This window comes from Adelges cooleyi, unplaced genomic scaffold (assembly GCF_023614345.1).
Source record: "Adelges cooleyi isolate 19-005CV unplaced genomic scaffold, UGA_ACOO_1.1 ACOO_flye_CR_arks_rails_tigmint_CR_PRNA_577, whole genome shotgun sequence".
Classification (NCBI taxonomy): Eukaryota; Metazoa; Arthropoda; class Insecta; order Hemiptera; family Adelgidae; genus Adelges; species Adelges cooleyi.
In genome coordinates, this window is record NW_026096271.1 from 1 (window position 1) to 19,503 (window position 19,503).

Sequence of the window (19,503 nt, forward strand, 5' to 3'; positions counted from 1 at the left end):
CGCCGAAAAAGAAGTCCGCCGCTCCCAAGGCGAAGAAAGCCGCACCGGCTCATCCTACCACGGCCGTGATGGTGATCGCAGCCGTCAAGGAACTGAAGGAGAAAAAAGGATCGTCGTTGCCGGCTATCAAGAAATATTTGGCCGCCAACTACAAAGTGGACGCTGCCAAGCTAGCGCCTTTCATCCGCAAATTCCTAAAGTCGGCCGTCGCCAGCGGCAAGCTGGTCCAGACCAAGGGCAACGGAGCGTCGGGCCATTTCAAATTGGCCGCCGAAGTCAAAAAAGAGAAGAAGGTAGCGCCGAAAAAGAAGCCGATCGCCAAGAAAGCGGCGGTGTCCAAGGCGCCCGGAGCGGCCAAGAAGAGGAAGAGCACCGGTGCCAAGAAACCGAAATCCGGCGAGCCCGCCGCCAAGAAGGTGAAAAAGGTAGCCGCAGCGCCTAAACCCAAAGCCGCGAAACCGAAAAAGTCTCCGGCCAAGGCTAAGAAAGCGCCGGCCACCAAAGCCAAGGCACCCAAGGCGAAGAAGGTGGCAGTCAAGAAGACGGCTGCGCCCAAAAAGAAGGCGTAATTTGTTAAAAACACTCTCTTAAACCCTTAAAACGGTCCTTTTCAGGACCACCAAATATTAATAAAATATAATATACACACAATAGTCGTGTCGGTCAACGGCGGTGTCTCGTACCGATATTTAATATTTTATAGATTATAGTAATACAAACTACAGTAAGTAATAGTGACTGTGAAATGGAATGAAAAAGTTAAAACGATTACAATATGAGTAAATACGTTTGTTATTGTATATTTAGGAAAATGATGTCCTACAGATACAAACTTAGAATAAATCCGTAGTTCATCAACTGTTAGTCGGTATTACCCGTAGAATACAAATAAAAAAAAATTATGACAATCGTATTTTAAACAGATTGAAAGGGCAGGGGTGACGCCTTTAGAATGGACGAGCGGGGAAATTTAATAAAAATACCAACGTTATTGTAATGCTATAAAAAATACTTGGCTATTGCAGATAATATGTAAGATGATTAAAGCGATTATGAAGTATGCAAGCATGTATGTATGTATGTATGTATGTACGTATGGATGGCGTGTACGTTAAAAGACATTGCTTTTAGAATTGATCGATATCGAGATAGTTTTTCGTGTACAGTTTATCATACTACAAATTGACCTGACCGATTAAAAACGGAAAAAAACAACGGACGCGGCCGCTGCGCTGTGCGTTAAACGGCACACGCGAGATATAGATAACAGGACAAAAACAAAAAAACAAACGAGCGGAACGAACGACCCACGTCGTTGTATTCATTTGTATTTCATTGTAAATTTGTATTCAAATTCAAATACTTGTGTACTATAGTCGTATATGATAAACTGTACACGAAAAACCGTCTCGATGTCGATCAATTCTAAAAGCGATATCTGTTGACGTACACACCATCCATACATACATACATACTACATGACATGCATACGTACTCACATACAAACGTACTTCATAATCGCTTTTTTTATATTGTACCTATCTGTAAATTGTTCAATGAAACCCCAAATATGCACTCGAAATTTATTTTCTACTTTTTTTAAATATAACTTGTATTTTTTAAATATCATGTTCGTACTAGTGATGGGAATCCGAAAATCCGGATTTTTCAAAAAAACGCTTTTTAAGTCATTTGAAAATCATTTAATTGTTAAATACTATTACAATATAAAGATGTGTACCTAAGTAAAATTTGTTGATAACATTTTTTAAAAAAAAACTTTTAACTTTGTTTATAAAATGCTTTCGGATTTCGGATTCCGGATTTTCGGATTTCAACAAATCCGAAATTCAAAAGCAGTTTATCTCTTTGGGGTTTTGTTTTATTTTCACATATTTATCAAAAAAATGTTACTTAGATATAGAGCTTTATGTTGTAAAATTATTTAACACTTATATGATTTTTAAGTAGCTTAAATAGCGTTTTTTTGTGAAAATCCGGATTTTCCGATTCCCATCACTAGTTCATACTAGTTGTAACCGCAAAACCTAAATAAAAATAGTTTTTATAAAAAATAAATTTAACACTTTTAAATAAACAAAATTTTAAAATATGACGCAATTATCGAAAATAATAAAACATTTGAGTACCCACCTGCCTAAGAATAAAAAAATCCCAAAATATAAAAGAAAAGTAACTCAAAAGTTAATAAACACACACACAATTATAATATTCGTAAAAACAATAATGCGCGCGACAATACCCTCCTCGTAATAAAACGGTCGATTACGGGAGAGTGCCCCCGACAAAGTAATTTGGGCGGCCTTAAATAATAAACACTATTGACATTTTTACTGTGTAGAAAATTTTGTATAGTTTGTTTGGCCTACGTTTAATTGCTTATTTGCTAAAATACGTTGGTCTTTAAGAACTATACTGCAGTCAGATCTATTTTTCAGACCATTCGTTACAAGTCCCGGGCCCTAATAATATAATATATTCAAATGCAATAATATTATACTCTGCCAGTAAACTGTGTCGTTATGCAATTAACTCGAGTGAGCAGATCACTGTTGTATTTTATTTTAGTTAATAAAACTGTTATATACATATATAGCTAATTTAAGTGTTATATATAGCTAATATTGTTTTCCCGTTTTTTTCTAATTTGTGTAGTGAATTTATATTTTTAGTAATGTAATGTGAAAAAATTCGCTGAATGTACAAATAAAATACACGTCGTAGTACTAACCGACGACAAACGTAATATAATGATACAAAAGACGATAACACACACGGCGGTCGTCCGTCCGGTCGGTGATATTGTCAATAAAAATTAAAAACCCCAGATATTAATAACTTAAATAGGATACACTACGAATAATAATAATATTATTATATAATAACGTGTATCAGAATAATAATAATTTGGTGGCCCTGAAAAGGGCCGTTTTAAGTGGATATAGCGCGCGACTAATATCGAAATGCTTATTTGGAACTGGTGTACTTGGTCACGGCCTTGGTGCCTTCACTGACGGCGTGCTTGGCCAATTCACCGGGCAACAGGAGACGGACGGCGGTCTGGATCTCCCGGCTGGTGATGGTCGAACGCTTGTTGTAGTGGGCCAGACGGCTGGATTCGGCGGCGATGCGTTCGAAAATGTCGTTGACGAAGCTGTTCATGATGCTCATAGCCTTGGAGGAAACGCCGGTGTCGGGGTGGACTTGTTTCAACACCTTGTAGATGTAAATACCGTACGATTCTTTCCTCTTCGGCTTGCGCTTCTTGTCGGACTTGGTGATGTTTTTCTGCGCCTTGCCGGACTTCTTCATGGCCTTGCCTGCGGATTTACCTCCTGGTGCCATAGTGACTGCGGTTGTACACGGTTTGCGGGTCGTCGAAATAGTTGGCCGGTAGCTGGTGGACGAATGATGGTTCGAAAATCGTTTACGCTCATATTTATTACGCGTCGCGACTTCGTTTATCGAGTACGATTTGTAAGAGTCGACGAAAAAACGACGAGTAAGACTAACACTTTGTGTTTAAAAGCGAACCCTACGATGTGCCGTTTTTTCATCGTCAACGTCTAAGCATCAAAGAAAAACACGACGAGTATAAACAACACATAGCTTGGGACGTTCATACCTACGAAGTGTGGTTTTTCATCGTTGTTATTTTCAAACGTAGGCCAACATACAGACGCGTTTACGTCGTATAAGTGTATAAATACCGATTTTGGCCTGTTCCGATCATCAGTATCGTCTGGATTTTCTCTCGTTTCACTACACGACAATCTACAATCGAGCATCATGAGCGGACGCGGCAAAGGAGGAAAAGCAAAGAGCGGCAAATCGAAGACCCGGTCGTCCCGTGCCGGACTCCAGTTCCCGGTCGGTCGTATCCATCGTCTGTTGAGGAAGGGCAACTACGCCGAGCGCGTCGGTGCCGGCGCTCCCGTGTACCTGGCCGCCGTCATGGAGTACTTGGCCGCTGAAGTGTTGGAGTTGGCCGGTAACGCCGCCCGTGACAACAAGAAGACCCGTATCATCCCCAGACATTTGCAGTTGGCCATCAGGAACGACGAGGAGTTGAACAAACTGTTGTCCGGCGTCACCATCGCCCAAGGCGGTGTGTTGCCCAACATCCAAGCCGTCCTTTTGCCCAAGAAGACCGAAAAGAAAGCATAAGAACGTCGTCGCCGTATTTACAAATATTAAAACGGCCCTTTTCAGGGCCACCAATATTTACTATTATTGCGCAACACTCTTGTTGTGTTTTCGGTATAAAATGATGTGCTATGTTGGGCGAAAAATATCGTTACATTATTTTGTCGAGCCTTAGAAAATATAGGTATATTTAAACAATTATAACTTAGAATTTCAGCAAATCTACTTTAGTTATTTTTTTAGGTCAATAACAATTTATAAAATATGACTATAACTCGAATTGGAAATAATATTTAAGTATAATATACAATATGATTATTAGTATGAGCTTGAAATACCAACGTATACATATGTGACAACAGTGATTTAATGACACTTGACTAAAACAAAAAAGACAATTGTATTTTGCTATTTAGCTACAACATCGGCCGGCACTACAATAATAACATCATTGGTTAATATCGAAATATTGTCTCTTCAATAATATTGTCATCGATATTAATAGATATTATAGATTTAGATCAATGATTACTATTATTGTGACAATAAATTAGTACTATATCTATTGTTACCAATGGGCTATAGTTATAAAAATCGTATATTACCCACGTGCGATTCTACTAATTGTATAATACACAAATATTCAATTAGTATGTTATATTATATTATACATTTAGTTTGTTATATTTTTTATGTCAACTAGCATGTATGTTACAGAGTACACAATAGTCTGTATGTACTATAAAATATTAACTCGAACAATTACAAATGTATACCGTTAAAACTACTCGTTTGTATATATATATATTATTATAATGGCAATACGCCATAACGTTTTGTTAATTCATACGGTATACTTCATAATATTAACTATTTTGCGCATCCAAACACGTGACAAATAATATTATACTCATGTAGCCGACTGCGAAATGCATTAAATGACATAAACGTTAATGGATAATTGTGATAACATAAAATGGTGGCCCTGAAAAGGGCCGTTTTAAAGAACAGTAGGTAGGGTGCAATGCGAACGGTCGTCGGGAATTAACCTCCGAAACCGTACAGAGTGCGGCCTTGGCGTTTCAGAGCGTAGACCACGTCCATGGCGGTGACGGTCTTCCTCTTGGCGTGCTCGGTGTAGGTGACGGCGTCACGGATTACGTTTTCCAGAAACACCTTCAACACTCCGCGGGTCTCTTCGTAGATCAGGCCGGAGATACGTTTGACACCACCGCGGCGGGCTAACCGACGAATGGCCGGCTTGGTGATTCCTTGGATGTTGTCCCGCAGCACTTTACGATGACGTTTGGCGCCTCCTTTTCCCAAACCTTTTCCTCCTTTGCCGCGTCCGGTCATTGTTGCTGATTGTCGTTCGGAGAGCTGCGTCGGACTGAAGAAACAAATCGAATGATGCCCGGACAACGTTTTCGCGTCGTATTTATGTAATCGGGCCGTCGCGCGGACCAATCGCGGCGCGGTATCGCGCGAACCCCCTCTGTTTCGGCAGGCCGTTCCGTCGACCAATGAGAACTCGCGCCTATGATCCGAATTTGTATATAACCAGCTCGTTCGGTGTGCGGAGACACATTCGACCGTTTCGAGTTTTTACACACAGTCTACGAACTACCGACATGGCCCGTACCAAGCAAACCGCCCGCAAATCTACCGGAGGCAAGGCTCCCAGGAAGCAGTTGGCCACCAAAGCCGCCCGCAAGAGCGCACCGGCGACCGGAGGAGTGAAGAAACCCCATCGTTACCGTCCCGGTACCGTGGCTCTCCGTGAAATCCGTCGTTACCAGAAGAGCACCGAGCTGTTGATCCGCAAATTGCCGTTCCAACGCTTGGTCCGCGAGATCGCCCAAGACTTCAAGACCGACTTGCGTTTCCAGAGCTCGGCCGTCATGGCTCTGCAAGAAGCCAGCGAAGCATACTTGGTCGGTCTGTTCGAAGACACCAACTTGTGCGCTATCCACGCCAAGCGCGTTACCATCATGCCCAAGGACATCCAGTTGGCTCGCCGTATTCGCGGAGAACGTGCTTAATCGTCTCAAACACTACAAATCCTCTTTAAAACGGCCCTTTTCAGGGCCACTACATGCGTTACAATTATTTCTTTATTGACCTTACAGCGGGCGCCGCGCTGTTGGTAAAATTAATACAACAGTTTTATTATTATCGACGGTCGTGGGTATCCCCCCGAGAATGTTGTTACTTACATTTTTAGATTAATCTTGAAAATTTCCAACGACCGTTTTTATTGAAGTATTATTTGTATTAAAAAAAAGCGGGTAAAATAATAGGCGATAGACGATGAACGGGTCGGGATAGTGTTAGGCATAGTGTAAAATGTATTTTTGGCGCGCGCGGGAAGTAGTCGGCGGCGGCGCCGCGTTATAGTCGATATGAATTTGAAAGGTTGTAGAACGTGGTGTATAAAGGAATTATTATTTTCTATCCGGTTTGTCCGACGGGAGGGATGGAAGCGTTATTAAAAAAAAGAAAAAAAACCCGTAGATTGTGGTGTATTGTTTAAAACTATTTTAACTGAAAGTAGGTAGATATGGGCCCCACACGTTTCCGCGGCACTTAATTTAAAATACACGGACAGTGACGACATCAATAGGTTCTATACGTTTCTCAAAACTAAATAATATAATATACCAAATGACTATAATAATAATAATATATTACTTGCTAATGTGAAATGGCCATTGTTCAGCTGGTGTTTGTATTTTGTTTATCGAATATAGCCATATATACAATTAATTATAAAAGTCAACACTTTTTGAAATTTTGGGAAAACATGAAAAAACCCGTTTAATAAAATGACCAAGACAAATAGTTGTTATCTAAAATTGCAATTTTTTTTTGTTAATTGCTCTATATTTTAAATTATTTTTCCAACCACGTTTAAAATGAAAAAGTAACTAAGTTCGGCACTCAAATGTGAGTAAACGAAAAGTTTTGGATTTAAGTAGATTATTTCTGGAGAAAAAAAAAACAACGATTTTATTCATAAAATAAATTTTGTATTTCTATTTCTAATTTTACAATAATAATTTAGCATTTTCGTTTAATAAAATGAGAAATAATTGTTTCCGACTTTAATATTAAAATATAATATGTAATACCTATGTGAAAACCGTTGTGATGATAATAAGTTTTTATTTGACAAACGGTCAATATTACATGCCTCTTGGCAATTACTGCAGACAATAACTTTTGGAAATAAGCCTACACATAAAGTATATGTTTATCAGGTAAAAAATGGGTTTTGGAAATTTATTTCAAGACAAAATAAACCAAAACGTTATCATAAAACTTTAAAATAATAATACCGATATTAATTTTTTGCAACGTAATCGGTTTTGTAAACGGGCTACTCGTTGTTCAGTTTTACACTGTGCTGCCTCGTACACTTTGGACGAAACCGTCATAATATGGACCCCCGACGATCACGGGCGAGTCTAGATATTTAACAATACTACTATTGAGCAAACGTAATAAATCGGTCTTGAACTTTCAAAAATATATAAAATAAATTTAAACAAATGTAAAGACGTCTTAATCGCGACGGTTTACTCGTTCGAAGCGGTTAACGATTTAATTAAAATAGAGTCGCGCGTTTGGAAGTCTTATTTTTAATAGAAATCGGGGCAGCTTTAATAGCCGAATAGGTAATATATTTTTATAATGACAATTGAAATTGTTTTTACTATTTTCGGTGTAATCTTAAGTCGATTCGGTCGGTGTTGCCGCCGTCAAAATATCGCATAGAGTTTTGATGATAACTACGCGACACGTAAAACTACTAACGACCCGAATTCGACACCGCCCCCTTCGGTCTCTTCATAACTCAGACTCTTATACCCTACGCGATAATTTTTCAATACACGTGCAGATTGCGAATCGAAAAGACTTTTTAATTTAACTCGAAATTAACGGGTTGTAATCGACCTCGAAAGAGGTGTATCGTTGAATAGTCGGACTGGTCGGAACAACCTCCTACGGCACAGCGGCCGTCGACTTAAAGAGAAAATTCGACCGACCGACGGCTTTGCTATAACGTTGGCTTTAAGGAGAAAGAGATTTATCGCCGTTGAGTGATTTTCGAGCGGAAAAAACGAGATAAAACGGAACGGGATCACGTCAAAACGGAAAATTCGATTCCGTAAGCGTTTACTAGTCGGTATGGCGACGAGTATATAGACGGCGTGATGGCCAAACGCGAGTTATACACACCGTTCCTGTTCATTTTGCCAGAGTACCAGAGTCTATTTTCAAACCGCTTCACCATGACCGACACCGCAGTCGCCGCACCAGCACCAGCCGCCTCGTCGCCGGCCCAGGCCAAGTCGCCGAAAAAGAAGTCCGCCGCTCCCAAGGCGAAGAAAGCCGCACCGGCTCATCCTACCACGGCCGTGATGGTGATCGCAGCCGTCAAGGAACTGAAGGAGAAAAAAGGATCGTCGTTGCCGGCTATCAAGAAATATTTGGCCGCCAACTACAAAGTGGACGCTGCCAAGCTAGCGCCTTTCATCCGCAAATTCCTAAAGTCGGCCGTCGCCAGCGGCAAGCTGGTCCAGACCAAGGGCAACGGAGCGTCGGGCCATTTCAAATTGGCCGCCGAAGTCAAAAAAGAGAAGAAGGTAGCGCCGAAAAAGAAGCCGATCGCCAAGAAAGCGGCGGTGTCCAAGGCGCCCGGAGCGGCCAAGAAGAGGAAGAGCACCGGTGCCAAGAAACCGAAATCCGGCGAGCCCGCCGCCAAGAAGGTGAAAAAGGTAGCCGCAGCGCCTAAACCCAAAGCCGCGAAACCGAAAAAGTCTCCGGCCAAGGCTAAGAAAGCGCCGGCCACCAAAGCCAAGGCACCCAAGGCGAAGAAGGTGGCAGTCAAGAAGACGGCTGCGCCCAAAAAGAAGGCGTAATTTGTTAAAAACACTCTCTTAAACCCTTAAAACGGTCCTTTTCAGGACCACCAAATATTAATAAAATATAATATACACACAATAGTCGTGTCGGTCAACGGCGGTGTCTCGTACCGATATTTAATATTTTATAGATTATAGTAATACAAACTACAGTAAGTAATAGTGACTGTGAAATGGAATGAAAAAGTTAAAACGATTACAATATGAGTAAATACGTTTGTTATTGTATATTTAGGAAAATGATGTCCTACAGATACAAACTTAGAATAAATCCGTAGTTCATCAACTGTTAGTCGGTATTACCCGTAGAATACAAATAAAAAAAAATTATGACAATCGTATTTTAAACAGATTGAAAGGGCAGGGGTGACGCCTTTAGAATGGACGAGCGGGGAAATTTAATAAAAATACCAACGTTATTTTAATGCTATAAAAAATACTTGGCTATTGCAGATAATATGTAAGATGATTAAAGCGATTATGAAGTATGCAAGCATGTATGTATGTATGTATGTATGTACGTATGGATGGCGTGTACGTTAAAAGACATTGCTTTTAGAATTGATCGATATCGAGATAGTTTTTCGTGTACAGTTTATCATACTACAAATTGACCTGACCGATTAAAAACGGAAAAAAACAACGGACGCGGCCGCTGCGCTGTGCGTTAAACGGCACACGCGAGATATAGATAACAGGACAAAAACAAAAAAACAAACGAGCGGAACGAACGACCCACGTCGTTGTATTCATTTGTATTTCATTGTAAATTTGTATTCAAATTCAAATACTTGTGTACTATAGTCGTATATGATAAACTGTACACGAAAAACCGTCTCGATGTCGATCAATTCTAAAAGCGATATCTGTTGACGTACACACCATCCATACATACATACATACATCACATGCATGCATACGTACTCACATACAAACGTACTTCATAATCGCTTTTTTTATATTGTACCTATCTGTAAATTGTTCAATGAAACCCCAAATATGCACTCGAAATTTTTTTCTACTTATTTTTAAATATAACTTGTATTTTTTAAATATCATGTTCGTACTAGTGATGGGAATCCGAAAATCCGGATTTTTCAAAAAAACGCTTTTTAAGTCATTTGAAAATCATTTAATTGTTAAATACTATTACAATATAAAGATGTGTACCTAAGTAAAATTTGTTGATAACATTTTTTAAAAAAAAACTTTTAACTTTGTTTATAAAATGCTTTCGGATTTCGGATTCCGGATTTTCGGATTTCAACAAATCCGAAATTCAAAAGCAGTTTATCTCTTTGGGGTTTTGTTTTATTTTCACATATTTATCAAAAAAATGTTACTTAGATATAGAGCTTTATGTTGTAAAATTATTTAACACTTATATGATTTTTAAGTAGCTTAAATAGCGTTTTTTTGTGAAAATCCGGATTTTCCGATTCCCATCACTAGTTCATACTAGTTGTAACCGCAAAACCTAAATAAAAATAGTTTTTATAAAAAATAAATTTAACACTTTTAAATAAACAAAATTTTAAAATATGACGCAATTATCGAAAATAATAAAACATTTGAGTACCCACCTGCCTAAGAATAAAAAAATCCCAAAATATAAAAGAAAAGTAACTCAAAAGTTAATAAACACACACACAATTATAATATTCGTAAAAACAATAATGCGCGCGACAATACCCTCCTCGTAATAAAACGGTCGATTACGGGAGAGTGCCCCCGACAAAGTAATTTGGGCGGCCTTAAATAATAAACACTATTGACATTTTTACTGTGTAGACAATTTTGTATAGTTTGTTTTGCATTCGTTTGGCCTGCGTTATTTGCTAAAATACGTTGGTCTTTAAGAACTATACTGCAGTCAGATCTATTTTTCAGACCATTCGTTACAAGTCCCGGGCCCTAATAATATAATATATTCAAATGCAATAATATTATACTCTGCCAGTAAACTGTGTCGTTATGCAATTAACTCGAGTGAGCAGATCACTGTTGTATTTTATTTTAGTTAATAAAGCTGTTATATACATATATAGCTAATATTGTTTTCCCGTTTTTTTCTAATTTGTGTAGTGAATTTATATTTTTAGTAATGTAATGTGAAAAAATTCGCTGAATGTACAAATAAAATACACGTCGTAGTACTAACCGACGACAAACGTAATATAATGATACAAAAGACGATAACACACACGGCGGTCGTCCGTCCGGTCGGTGATATTGTCAATAAAAATTAAAAACCCCAGATATTAATAACTTAAATAGGATACACTACGAGTAATAATAATATTATTATATAATAACGTGTATCAGAATAATAATTTGGTGGCCCTGAAAAGGGCCGTTTTAAGTGGATATAGCGCGCGACTAATATCGAAATGCTTATTTGGAACTGGTGTACTTGGTCACGGCCTTGGTGCCTTCACTGACGGCGTGCTTGGCCAATTCACCGGGCAACAGGAGACGGACGGCGGTCTGGATCTCCCGGCTGGTGATGGTCGAACGCTTGTTGTAGTGGGCCAGACGGCTGGATTCGGCGGCGATGCGTTCGAAAATGTCGTTGACGAAGCTGTTCATGATGCTCATAGCCTTGGAGGAAACGCCGGTGTCGGGGTGGACTTGTTTCAACACCTTGTAGATGTAAATACCGTACGATTCTTTCCTCTTCGGCTTGCGCTTCTTGTCGGACTTGGTGATGTTTTTCTGCGCCTTGCCGGACTTCTTCATGGCCTTGCCTGCGGATTTACCTCCTGGTGCCATAGTGACTGCGGTTGTACACGGTTTGCGGGTCGTCGAAATAGTTGGCCGGTAGCTGGTGGACGAATGATGGTTCGAAAATCGTTTACGCTCATATTTATTACGCGTCGCGACTTCGTTTATCGAGTACGATTTGTAAGAGTCGACGAAAAAACGACGAGTAAGACTAACACTTTGTGTTTAAAAGCGAACCCTACGATGTGCCGTTTTTTCATCGTCAACGTCTAAGCATCAAAGAAAAACACGACGAGTATAAACAACACATAGCTTGGGACGTTCATACCTACGAAGTGTGGTTTTTCATCGTTGTTATTTTCAAACGTAGGCCAACATACAGACGCGTTTACGTCGTATAAGTGTATAAATACCGATTTTGGCCTGTTCCGATCATCAGTATCGTCTGGATTTTCTCTCGTTTCACTACACGACAATCTACAATCGAGCATCATGAGCGGACGCGGCAAAGGAGGAAAAGCAAAGAGCGGCAAATCGAAGACCCGGTCGTCCCGTGCCGGACTCCAGTTCCCGGTCGGTCGTATCCATCGTCTGTTGAGGAAGGGCAACTACGCCGAGCGCGTCGGTGCCGGCGCTCCCGTGTACCTGGCCGCCGTCATGGAGTACTTGGCCGCTGAAGTGTTGGAGTTGGCCGGTAACGCCGCCCGTGACAACAAGAAGACCCGTATCATCCCCAGACATTTGCAGTTGGCCATCAGGAACGACGAGGAGTTGAACAAACTGTTGTCCGGCGTCACCATCGCCCAAGGCGGTGTGTTGCCCAACATCCAAGCCGTCCTTTTGCCCAAGAAGACCGAAAAGAAAGCATAAGAACGTCGTCGCCGTATTTACAAATATTAAAACGGCCCTTTTCAGGGCCACCAATATTTACTATTATTGCGCAACACTCTTGTTGTGTTTTCGGTATAAAATGATGTGCTATGTTGGGCGAAAAATATCGTTACATTATTTTGTCGAGCCTTAGAAAATATAGGTATATTTAAACAATTATAACTTAGAATTTCAGCAAATCTACTTTAGTTATTTCTTTAGGTCAATAACAATTTATAAAATATGACTATAACTCGAATTGGAAATAATATTTAAGTATAATATACAATATGATTATTAGTATGAGCTTGAAATACCAACGTATACATATGTGACAACAGTGATTTAATGACACTTGACTAAAACAAAAAAGACAATTGTATTTTGCTATTTAGCTACAACATCGGCCGGCACTACAATAATAACATCATTGGTTAATATCGAAATATTGTCTCTTCAATATATTGTCATCGATATTAATAGATATTATAGATTTAGATCAATGACTTACAATATTATATTATTGTGATAATAAATTAGTACTATATCTATTGTTATTTCCAATGGGCTATAGTTATAAAAATCGTATATTACCCACGTGCGATTCTACTAATTGTATAATACACAAATATTCAATTAGTATGTTATATTATATTATACATTTAGTTTGTTATATTTTTTATGTCAACTAGCATGTATGTTACAGAGTACACAATAGTCTGTATGTACTATAAAATATTAACTCGAACAATTACAAATGTATACCGTTAAAACTACTCGTTTGTATATTTATTATTATTATAATGGCAATACGCCATAACGTTTTGTTAATTCATACGGTATACTTCATAATATTAACTATTTTGCGCATCCAAACACGTGACACATAATATTATATACGTACTCATGTAGCCGACTGCGAAATGCATTAAATGACATAAACGTTAATGGATAATTGTGATAACATAAAATGGTGGCCCTGAAAAGGGCCGTTTTAAAGAACAGTAGGTAGGGTGCAATGCGAACGGTCGTCGGGAATTAACCTCCGAAACCGTACAGAGTGCGGCCTTGGCGTTTCAGAGCGTAGACCACGTCCATGGCGGTGACGGTCTTCCTCTTGGCGTGCTCGGTGTAGGTGACGGCGTCACGGATTACGTTTTCCAGAAACACCTTCAACACTCCGCGGGTCTCTTCGTAGATCAGGCCGGAGATACGTTTGACACCACCGCGGCGGGCTAACCGACGAATGGCCGGCTTGGTGATTCCTTGGATGTTGTCCCGCAGCACTTTACGATGACGTTTGGCGCCTCCTTTTCCCAAACCTTTTCCTCCTTTGCCGCGTCCGGTCATTGTTGCTGATTGTCGTTCGGAGAGCTGCGTCGGACTGAAGAAACAAATCGAATGATGCCCGGACAACGTTTTCGCGTCGTATTTATGTAATCGGGCCGTCGCGCGGACCAATCGCGGCGCGGTATCGCGCGAACCCCCTCTGTTTCGGCAGGCCGTTCCGTCGACCAATGAGAACTCGCGCCTATGATCCGAATTTGTATATAACCAGCTCGTTCGGTGTGTGGAGACACATTCGACCGTTTCGAGTTTTTACACACAGTCTACGAACTACCGACATGGCCCGTACCAAGCAAACCGCCCGCAAATCTACCGGAGGCAAGGCTCCCAGGAAGCAGTTGGCCACCAAAGCCGCCCGCAAGAGCGCACCGGCGACCGGAGGAGTGAAGAAACCCCATCGTTACCGTCCCGGTACCGTGGCTCTCCGTGAAATCCGTCGTTACCAGAAGAGCACCGAGCTGTTGATCCGCAAATTGCCGTTCCAACGCTTGGTCCGCGAGATCGCCCAAGACTTCAAGACCGACTTGCGTTTCCAGAGCTCGGCCGTCATGGCTCTGCAAGAAGCCAGCGAAGCATACTTGGTCGGTCTGTTCGAAGACACCAACTTGTGCGCTATCCACGCCAAGCGCGTTACCATCATGCCCAAGGACATCCAGTTGGCTCGCCGTATTCGCGGAGAACGTGCTTAATCGTCTCAAACACTACAAATCCTCTTTAAAACGGCCCTTTTCAGGGCCACTACATGCGTTACAATTATTTCTTTATTGACCTTACAGCGGGCGCCGCGCTGTTGGTAAAATTAATACAACTAGTTTTATTATTATCGACGGTCGTGGGTATCCCCCCGAGAATGTTGTTACTTACATTTTTAGATTAATCTTGAAAATTTCCAACGACCGTTTTTATTGAAGTATTATTTGTATTAAAAAAAAGCGGGTAAAATAATAGGCGATAGACGATGAACGGGTCGGGATAGTGTTAGGCATAGTGTAAATGTATTTTTGGCGCGCGCGGGAAGTAGTCGGCGGCGGCCGCCGCGTTATAGTCGATATGAATTTGAAAGGTTGTAGAACGTGGTGTATAAAGGAATTATTATTTTCTATCCGGTTTGTCCGACGGGAGGGATGGAAGCGTTATTAAAAAAAAGAAAAAAAACCCGTAGATTGTGGTGTATTGTTTAAAACTATTTTAACTGAAAGTAGGTAGATGATGGGCCCCACACGTTTCCGCGGCACTTAATTTAAAATACACGGACAGTGACGACATCAATAGGTTCTATACGTTTCTCAAAACTAAATAATATAATATACCAAATGACGTATAATAATAATAATATATTACTTGCTAATGTGAAATGGCCATTGTTCAGCTGGTGTTTGTATTTTGTTTATCGAACCTAGCCCATATATACAATTAATTATAAAAGTCAACACTTTTTGAAATTTTGGGAAAACATGAAAAAAACCGTTTAATACAAATGATCAAGACAAATAGTTGTTATCTAAAATTGCAATTTTTTTTTGTTAATTGCTCTATATTTTAAATTATTTTTCCAACCACGTTTAAAATGAAAAAGTAACTAAGTTCGGCACTCAAATGTGAGTAAACGAAAAGTTTTGGAATTAAGTAGATTATTTCTGGAGAAAAAAAAAACAACGATTTTATTCATAAAATAAATTTTGTATTTCTATTTCTAATTTTACAATAATAATTTAGCATTTTCGTTTAATAAAATGAGAAATAATTGTTTCCGACTTTAATATTAAAATAATAATATGTAATACCGTATGTGAAACCTTTGTGTAATAAGTTTTTATTTGACAAACGGTCAATATTACATGCCTCTTGGCAATTACTGCAGACAATAACTTTTGGAAATAAGCCTACACATAAAGTATATGTTTATCAGGTAAAAAATGGGTTTTGGAAATTTATTTCAAGACAAAATAAACCAAAACGTCTATCATAAAACTTTAAAATAATAATACCGATATTAATTTTTTGCAACGTAATCGGTTTTGTAAACGGGCTACTCGTCGTCTACATGTGCTGCCTCGTACACTTTGACGAAACCGTCATAATATGGACCCCCGACGATCACGGGCGAGTCTAGATATTTAACAATACTACTATTGAGCAAACGTAATAAATCGGTCTTGAACTTTCAAAAATATATAAAATAAATTTAAACAAATGTAAAGACGTCTTAATCGCGACGGTTTACTCGTTCGAAGCGGCTTAACGATTTAATTAAAATAGAGTCGCGCGTTTGGAAGTCTTATTTTTAATAGAAATCGGGGCAGCTTTAATAGCCGAATAGGTAATATATTTTTATAATGACAATTGAAATTGTTTTTACTATTTTCGGTGTAATCTTAAGTCGATTCGGTCGGTGTGGCCGCCGTCAAAATATCGCATAGAGTCTTGACGATAACTACGCGACGCGTAAAACTACTAACGACCCGAATTCGACACGGCCCCCTTCGGTCCCTTCATAACTCAGACTCTTATACCCTACGCGATAATTTTTCAATACACGTGCAGATTGCGAATCGAAAAGACTTTTTAATTTAACTCGAAATTAACGGGTTGTAATCGACCTCGAAAGAGGTGTATCGTTGAATAGTCGGACTGGTCGGAACAACCTCCTACGGCACAGCGGCCGTCGACTTAAAGAGAAAATTCGACCGACCGACGGCTTTGCTATAACGTTGGCTTTAAGGAGAAAGAGATTTATCGCCGTTGAGTGATTTTCGAGCGGAAAAAACGAGATAAAACGGAACGGGATCACGTCAAAACGGAAAATTCGATTCCGTAAGCGTTTACTAGTCGGTATGGCGACGAGTATATAGACGGCGTGATGGCCAAACGCGAGTTATACACACCGTTCCTGTTCATTTTGCCAGAGTACCAGAGTCTATTTTCAAACCGCTTCACCATGACCGACACCGCAGTCGCCGCACCAGCACCAGCCGCCTCGTCGCCGGCCCAGGCCAAGTCGCCGAAAAAGAAGTCCGCCGCTCCCAAGGCGAAGAAAGCCGCACCGGCTCATCCTACCACGGCCGTGATGGTGATCGCAGCCGTCAAGGAACTGAAGGAGAAAAAAGGATCGTCGTTGCCGGCTATCAAGAAATATTTGGCCGCCAACTACAAAGTGGACGCTGCCAAGCTAGCGCCTTTCATCCGCAAATTCCTAAAGTCGGCCGTCGCCAGCGGCAAGCTGGTCCAGACCAAGGGCAACGGAGCGTCGGGCCATTTCAAATTGGCCGCCGAAGTCAAAAAAGAGAAGAAGGTAGCGCCGAAAAAGAAGCCGATCGCCAAGAAAGCGGCGGTGTCCAAGGCGCCCGGAGCGGCCAAGAAGAGGAAGAGCACCGGTGCCAAGAAACCGAAATCCGGCGAGCCCGCCGCCAAGAAGGTGAAAAAGGTAGCCGCAGCGCCTAAACCCAAAGCCGCGAAACCGAAAAAGTCTCCGGCCAAGGCTAAGAAAGCGCCGGCCACCAAAGCCAAGGCACCCAAGGCGAAGAAGGTGGCAGTCAAGAAGACGGCTGCGCCCAAAAAGAAGGCGTAATTTGTTAAAAACACTCTCTTAAACCCTTAAAACGGTCCTTTTCAGGACCACCAAATATTAATAAAATATAATATACACACAATAGTCGTGTCGGTCAACGGCGGTGTCTCGTACCGATATTTAATATTTTATAGATTATAGTAATACAAACTACAGTAAGTAATAGTGACTGTGAAATGGAATGAAAAAGTTAAAACGATTACAATATGAGTAAATACGTTTGTTATTGTATATTTAGGAAAATGATGTCCTACAGATACAAACTTAGAATAAATCCGTAGTTCATCAACTGTTAGTCGGTATTACCCGTAGAATACAAATAAAAAAAAATTATGACAATCGTATTTTAAACAGATTGAAAGGGCAGGGGTGACGCCTTTAGAATGGACGAGCGGGGAAATTTAATAAAAATACCAACGTTATTGTAATGCTATAAAAAATACTTGGCTATTGCAGATAATATGTAAGATGATTAAAGCGATTATGAAGTATGCAAGCATGTATGTATGTATGTATGTATGTACGTATGGATGGCGTGTACGTTAAAAGACATTGCTTTTAGAATTGATCGATATCGAGATAGTTTTTCGTGTACAGTTTATCATACTACAAATTGACCTGACCGATTAAAAACGGAAAAAAACAACGGACGCGGCCGCTGCGCTGTGCGTTAAACGGCACACGCGAGATATAGATAACAGGACAAAAACAAAAAAACAAACGAGCGGAACGAACGACCCACGTCGTTGTATTCATTTGTATTTCATTGTAAATTTGTATTCAAATTCAAATACTTGTGTACTATAGTCGTATATGATAAACTGTACACGAAAAACCGTCTCGATGTCGATCAATTCTAAAAGCGATATCTGTTGACGTACACACCATCCATACATACATACATACATACATGCATGCATGCATACGTACTCACATACAAACGTACTTCATAATCGCTTTTTTTATATTGTACCTATCTGTAAATTGTTCAATGAAACCCCAAATATGCACTCGAAATTTATTTTCTACTTATTTTAAATATAACTTGTATTTTTTAAATATCATGTTCGTACTAGTGATGGGAATCCGAAAATCCGGATTTTTCAAAAAAACGCTTTTTAAGTCATTTGAAAATCATTTAATTGTTAAATACTATTACAATATAAAGATGTGTACCTAAGTAAAATTTGTTGATAACATTTTTTAAAAAAAAACTTTTAACTTTGTTTATAAAATGCTTTCGGATTTCGGATTCCGGATTTTCGGATTTCAACAAATCCGAAATTCAAAAGCAGTTTATCTCTTTGGGGTTTTGTTTTATTTTCACATATTTATCAAAAAAATGTTACTTAGATATAGAGCTTTATGTTGTAAAATTATTTAACACTTATATGATTTTTAAGTAGCTTAAATAGCGTTTTTTTGTGAAAATCCGGATTTTCCGATTCCCATCACTAGTTCATACTAGTTGTAACCGCAAAACCTAAATAAAAATAGTTTTTATAAAAAATAAATTTAACACTTTTAAATAAACAAAATTTTAAAATATGACGCAATTATCGAAAATAATAAAACATTTGAGTACCCACCTGCCTAAGAATAAAAAAATCCCCAAAAGTCATAAAAGCAGAACGACGTAACCCTCGACGGGGAGGACCAGTGGTCCAAGTAAAACACACACACAATTATAATATTCGTAAAAACAATAATGCGCGCGACAATACCCTCCTCGTAATAAAACGGTCGATTACGGGAGAGTGCCCCCGACAAAGTAATTTGGGCGGCCTTAAATGATAAACATTATTGACATTTTTACTGTGTAGACAATTTTGTATAGTTTGTTTTGACTTCGTTTGGCTTGCGTTATTTGCTAAAATACGTTGGTCTTTAAGAACTATA

General features: G+C 39.6%; 11 protein-coding genes across 11 annotated transcripts; 7 read left to right on the forward strand and 4 right to left on the reverse strand.

Annotated features, from left to right (window-relative positions):
• Positions 1 to 6: 6 nt before the first annotated feature.
• Positions 7 to 613, forward strand: LOC126843947 (histone H1-like). Its single transcript, XM_050581756.1, has one exon. It carries the CDS (start codon positions 69 to 71, stop codon positions 567 to 569), a length of 501 nt encoding a protein of 166 aa, XP_050437713.1. The 5' UTR covers positions 7 to 68; the 3' UTR covers positions 570 to 613.
• A 2,323-nt stretch (positions 614 to 2,936) lies between these two features.
• On the reverse strand, positions 2,937 to 3,420 carry LOC126843937 (histone H2B). The gene has a single exon (XM_050581746.1). The coding sequence runs from the start codon at positions 3,364 to 3,366 to the stop codon at positions 2,989 to 2,991; it is 378 nt and encodes a 125-aa protein (XP_050437703.1). The 5' UTR covers positions 3,367 to 3,420; the 3' UTR covers positions 2,937 to 2,988.
• A 347-nt stretch (positions 3,421 to 3,767) lies between these two features.
• On the forward strand, positions 3,768 to 4,233 carry LOC126843938 (histone H2A). The gene has a single exon (XM_050581747.1). It carries the CDS (start codon positions 3,811 to 3,813, stop codon positions 4,186 to 4,188), a length of 378 nt encoding a protein of 125 aa, XP_050437704.1. The 5' UTR covers positions 3,768 to 3,810; the 3' UTR covers positions 4,189 to 4,233.
• A 920-nt stretch (positions 4,234 to 5,153) lies between these two features.
• On the reverse strand, positions 5,154 to 5,563 carry LOC126843957 (histone H4). The gene has a single exon (XM_050581767.1). The coding sequence runs from the start codon at positions 5,521 to 5,523 to the stop codon at positions 5,212 to 5,214; it is 312 nt and encodes a 103-aa protein (XP_050437724.1). The 5' UTR covers positions 5,524 to 5,563; the 3' UTR covers positions 5,154 to 5,211.
• Positions 5,564 to 5,764: 201 nt separating this feature from the next.
• On the forward strand, positions 5,765 to 6,234 carry LOC126843952 (histone H3). The gene has a single exon (XM_050581762.1). It carries the CDS (start codon positions 5,799 to 5,801, stop codon positions 6,207 to 6,209), a length of 411 nt encoding a protein of 136 aa, XP_050437719.1. The 5' UTR covers positions 5,765 to 5,798; the 3' UTR covers positions 6,210 to 6,234.
• Positions 6,235 to 8,422: 2,188 nt separating this feature from the next.
• Positions 8,423 to 9,136, forward strand: LOC126843950 (histone H1-like). Its single transcript, XM_050581759.1, has one exon. It carries the CDS (start codon positions 8,463 to 8,465, stop codon positions 9,090 to 9,092), a length of 630 nt encoding a protein of 209 aa, XP_050437716.1. The 5' UTR covers positions 8,423 to 8,462; the 3' UTR covers positions 9,093 to 9,136.
• Positions 9,137 to 11,437: 2,301 nt separating this feature from the next.
• On the reverse strand, positions 11,438 to 11,921 carry LOC126843955 (histone H2B). Its single transcript, XM_050581765.1, has one exon. The coding sequence runs from the start codon at positions 11,865 to 11,867 to the stop codon at positions 11,490 to 11,492; it is 378 nt and encodes a 125-aa protein (XP_050437722.1). The 5' UTR covers positions 11,868 to 11,921; the 3' UTR covers positions 11,438 to 11,489.
• A 347-nt stretch (positions 11,922 to 12,268) lies between these two features.
• On the forward strand, positions 12,269 to 12,734 carry LOC126843953 (histone H2A). Its single transcript, XM_050581763.1, has one exon. The coding sequence runs from the start codon at positions 12,312 to 12,314 to the stop codon at positions 12,687 to 12,689; it is 378 nt and encodes a 125-aa protein (XP_050437720.1). The 5' UTR covers positions 12,269 to 12,311; the 3' UTR covers positions 12,690 to 12,734.
• A 935-nt stretch (positions 12,735 to 13,669) lies between these two features.
• LOC126843956 (histone H4) lies at positions 13,670 to 14,079 on the reverse strand. Its single transcript, XM_050581766.1, has one exon. It carries the CDS (start codon positions 14,037 to 14,039, stop codon positions 13,728 to 13,730), a length of 312 nt encoding a protein of 103 aa, XP_050437723.1. The 5' UTR covers positions 14,040 to 14,079; the 3' UTR covers positions 13,670 to 13,727.
• A 201-nt stretch (positions 14,080 to 14,280) lies between these two features.
• On the forward strand, positions 14,281 to 14,754 carry LOC126843951 (histone H3). Its single transcript, XM_050581761.1, has one exon. It carries the CDS (start codon positions 14,315 to 14,317, stop codon positions 14,723 to 14,725), a length of 411 nt encoding a protein of 136 aa, XP_050437718.1. The 5' UTR covers positions 14,281 to 14,314; the 3' UTR covers positions 14,726 to 14,754.
• A 2,180-nt stretch (positions 14,755 to 16,934) lies between these two features.
• Positions 16,935 to 17,648, forward strand: LOC126843949 (histone H1-like). Its single transcript, XM_050581758.1, has one exon. It carries the CDS (start codon positions 16,975 to 16,977, stop codon positions 17,602 to 17,604), a length of 630 nt encoding a protein of 209 aa, XP_050437715.1. The 5' UTR covers positions 16,935 to 16,974; the 3' UTR covers positions 17,605 to 17,648.
• The last annotated feature ends 1,855 nt before the right edge of the window (positions 17,649 to 19,503 follow it).

Excerpts from the sequence above, each read along its gene's own strand:
- LOC126843957 (XM_050581767.1), bottom strand. The coding sequence starts at position 5,523 with ATGACCGGACGCGGCAAAGGAGGAAAAGGTTTGGGAAAAGGAGGCGCC.
- LOC126843951 (XM_050581761.1), top strand. The coding sequence starts at position 14,315 with ATGGCCCGTACCAAGCAAACCGCCCGCAAATCTACCGGAGGCAAGGCT.
- LOC126843949 (XM_050581758.1), top strand. The coding sequence starts at position 16,975 with ATGACCGACACCGCAGTCGCCGCACCAGCACCAGCCGCCTCGTCGCCG.
- LOC126843947 (XM_050581756.1), top strand. The coding sequence starts at position 69 with ATGGTGATCGCAGCCGTCAAGGAACTGAAGGAGAAAAAAGGATCGTCG.
- LOC126843938 (XM_050581747.1), top strand. The coding sequence starts at position 3,811 with ATGAGCGGACGCGGCAAAGGAGGAAAAGCAAAGAGCGGCAAATCGAAG.
- LOC126843953 (XM_050581763.1), top strand. The coding sequence starts at position 12,312 with ATGAGCGGACGCGGCAAAGGAGGAAAAGCAAAGAGCGGCAAATCGAAG.
- LOC126843952 (XM_050581762.1), top strand. The coding sequence starts at position 5,799 with ATGGCCCGTACCAAGCAAACCGCCCGCAAATCTACCGGAGGCAAGGCT.
- LOC126843937 (XM_050581746.1), bottom strand. The coding sequence starts at position 3,366 with ATGGCACCAGGAGGTAAATCCGCAGGCAAGGCCATGAAGAAGTCCGGC.
- LOC126843955 (XM_050581765.1), bottom strand. The coding sequence starts at position 11,867 with ATGGCACCAGGAGGTAAATCCGCAGGCAAGGCCATGAAGAAGTCCGGC.
- LOC126843950 (XM_050581759.1), top strand. The coding sequence starts at position 8,463 with ATGACCGACACCGCAGTCGCCGCACCAGCACCAGCCGCCTCGTCGCCG.
- LOC126843956 (XM_050581766.1), bottom strand. The coding sequence starts at position 14,039 with ATGACCGGACGCGGCAAAGGAGGAAAAGGTTTGGGAAAAGGAGGCGCC.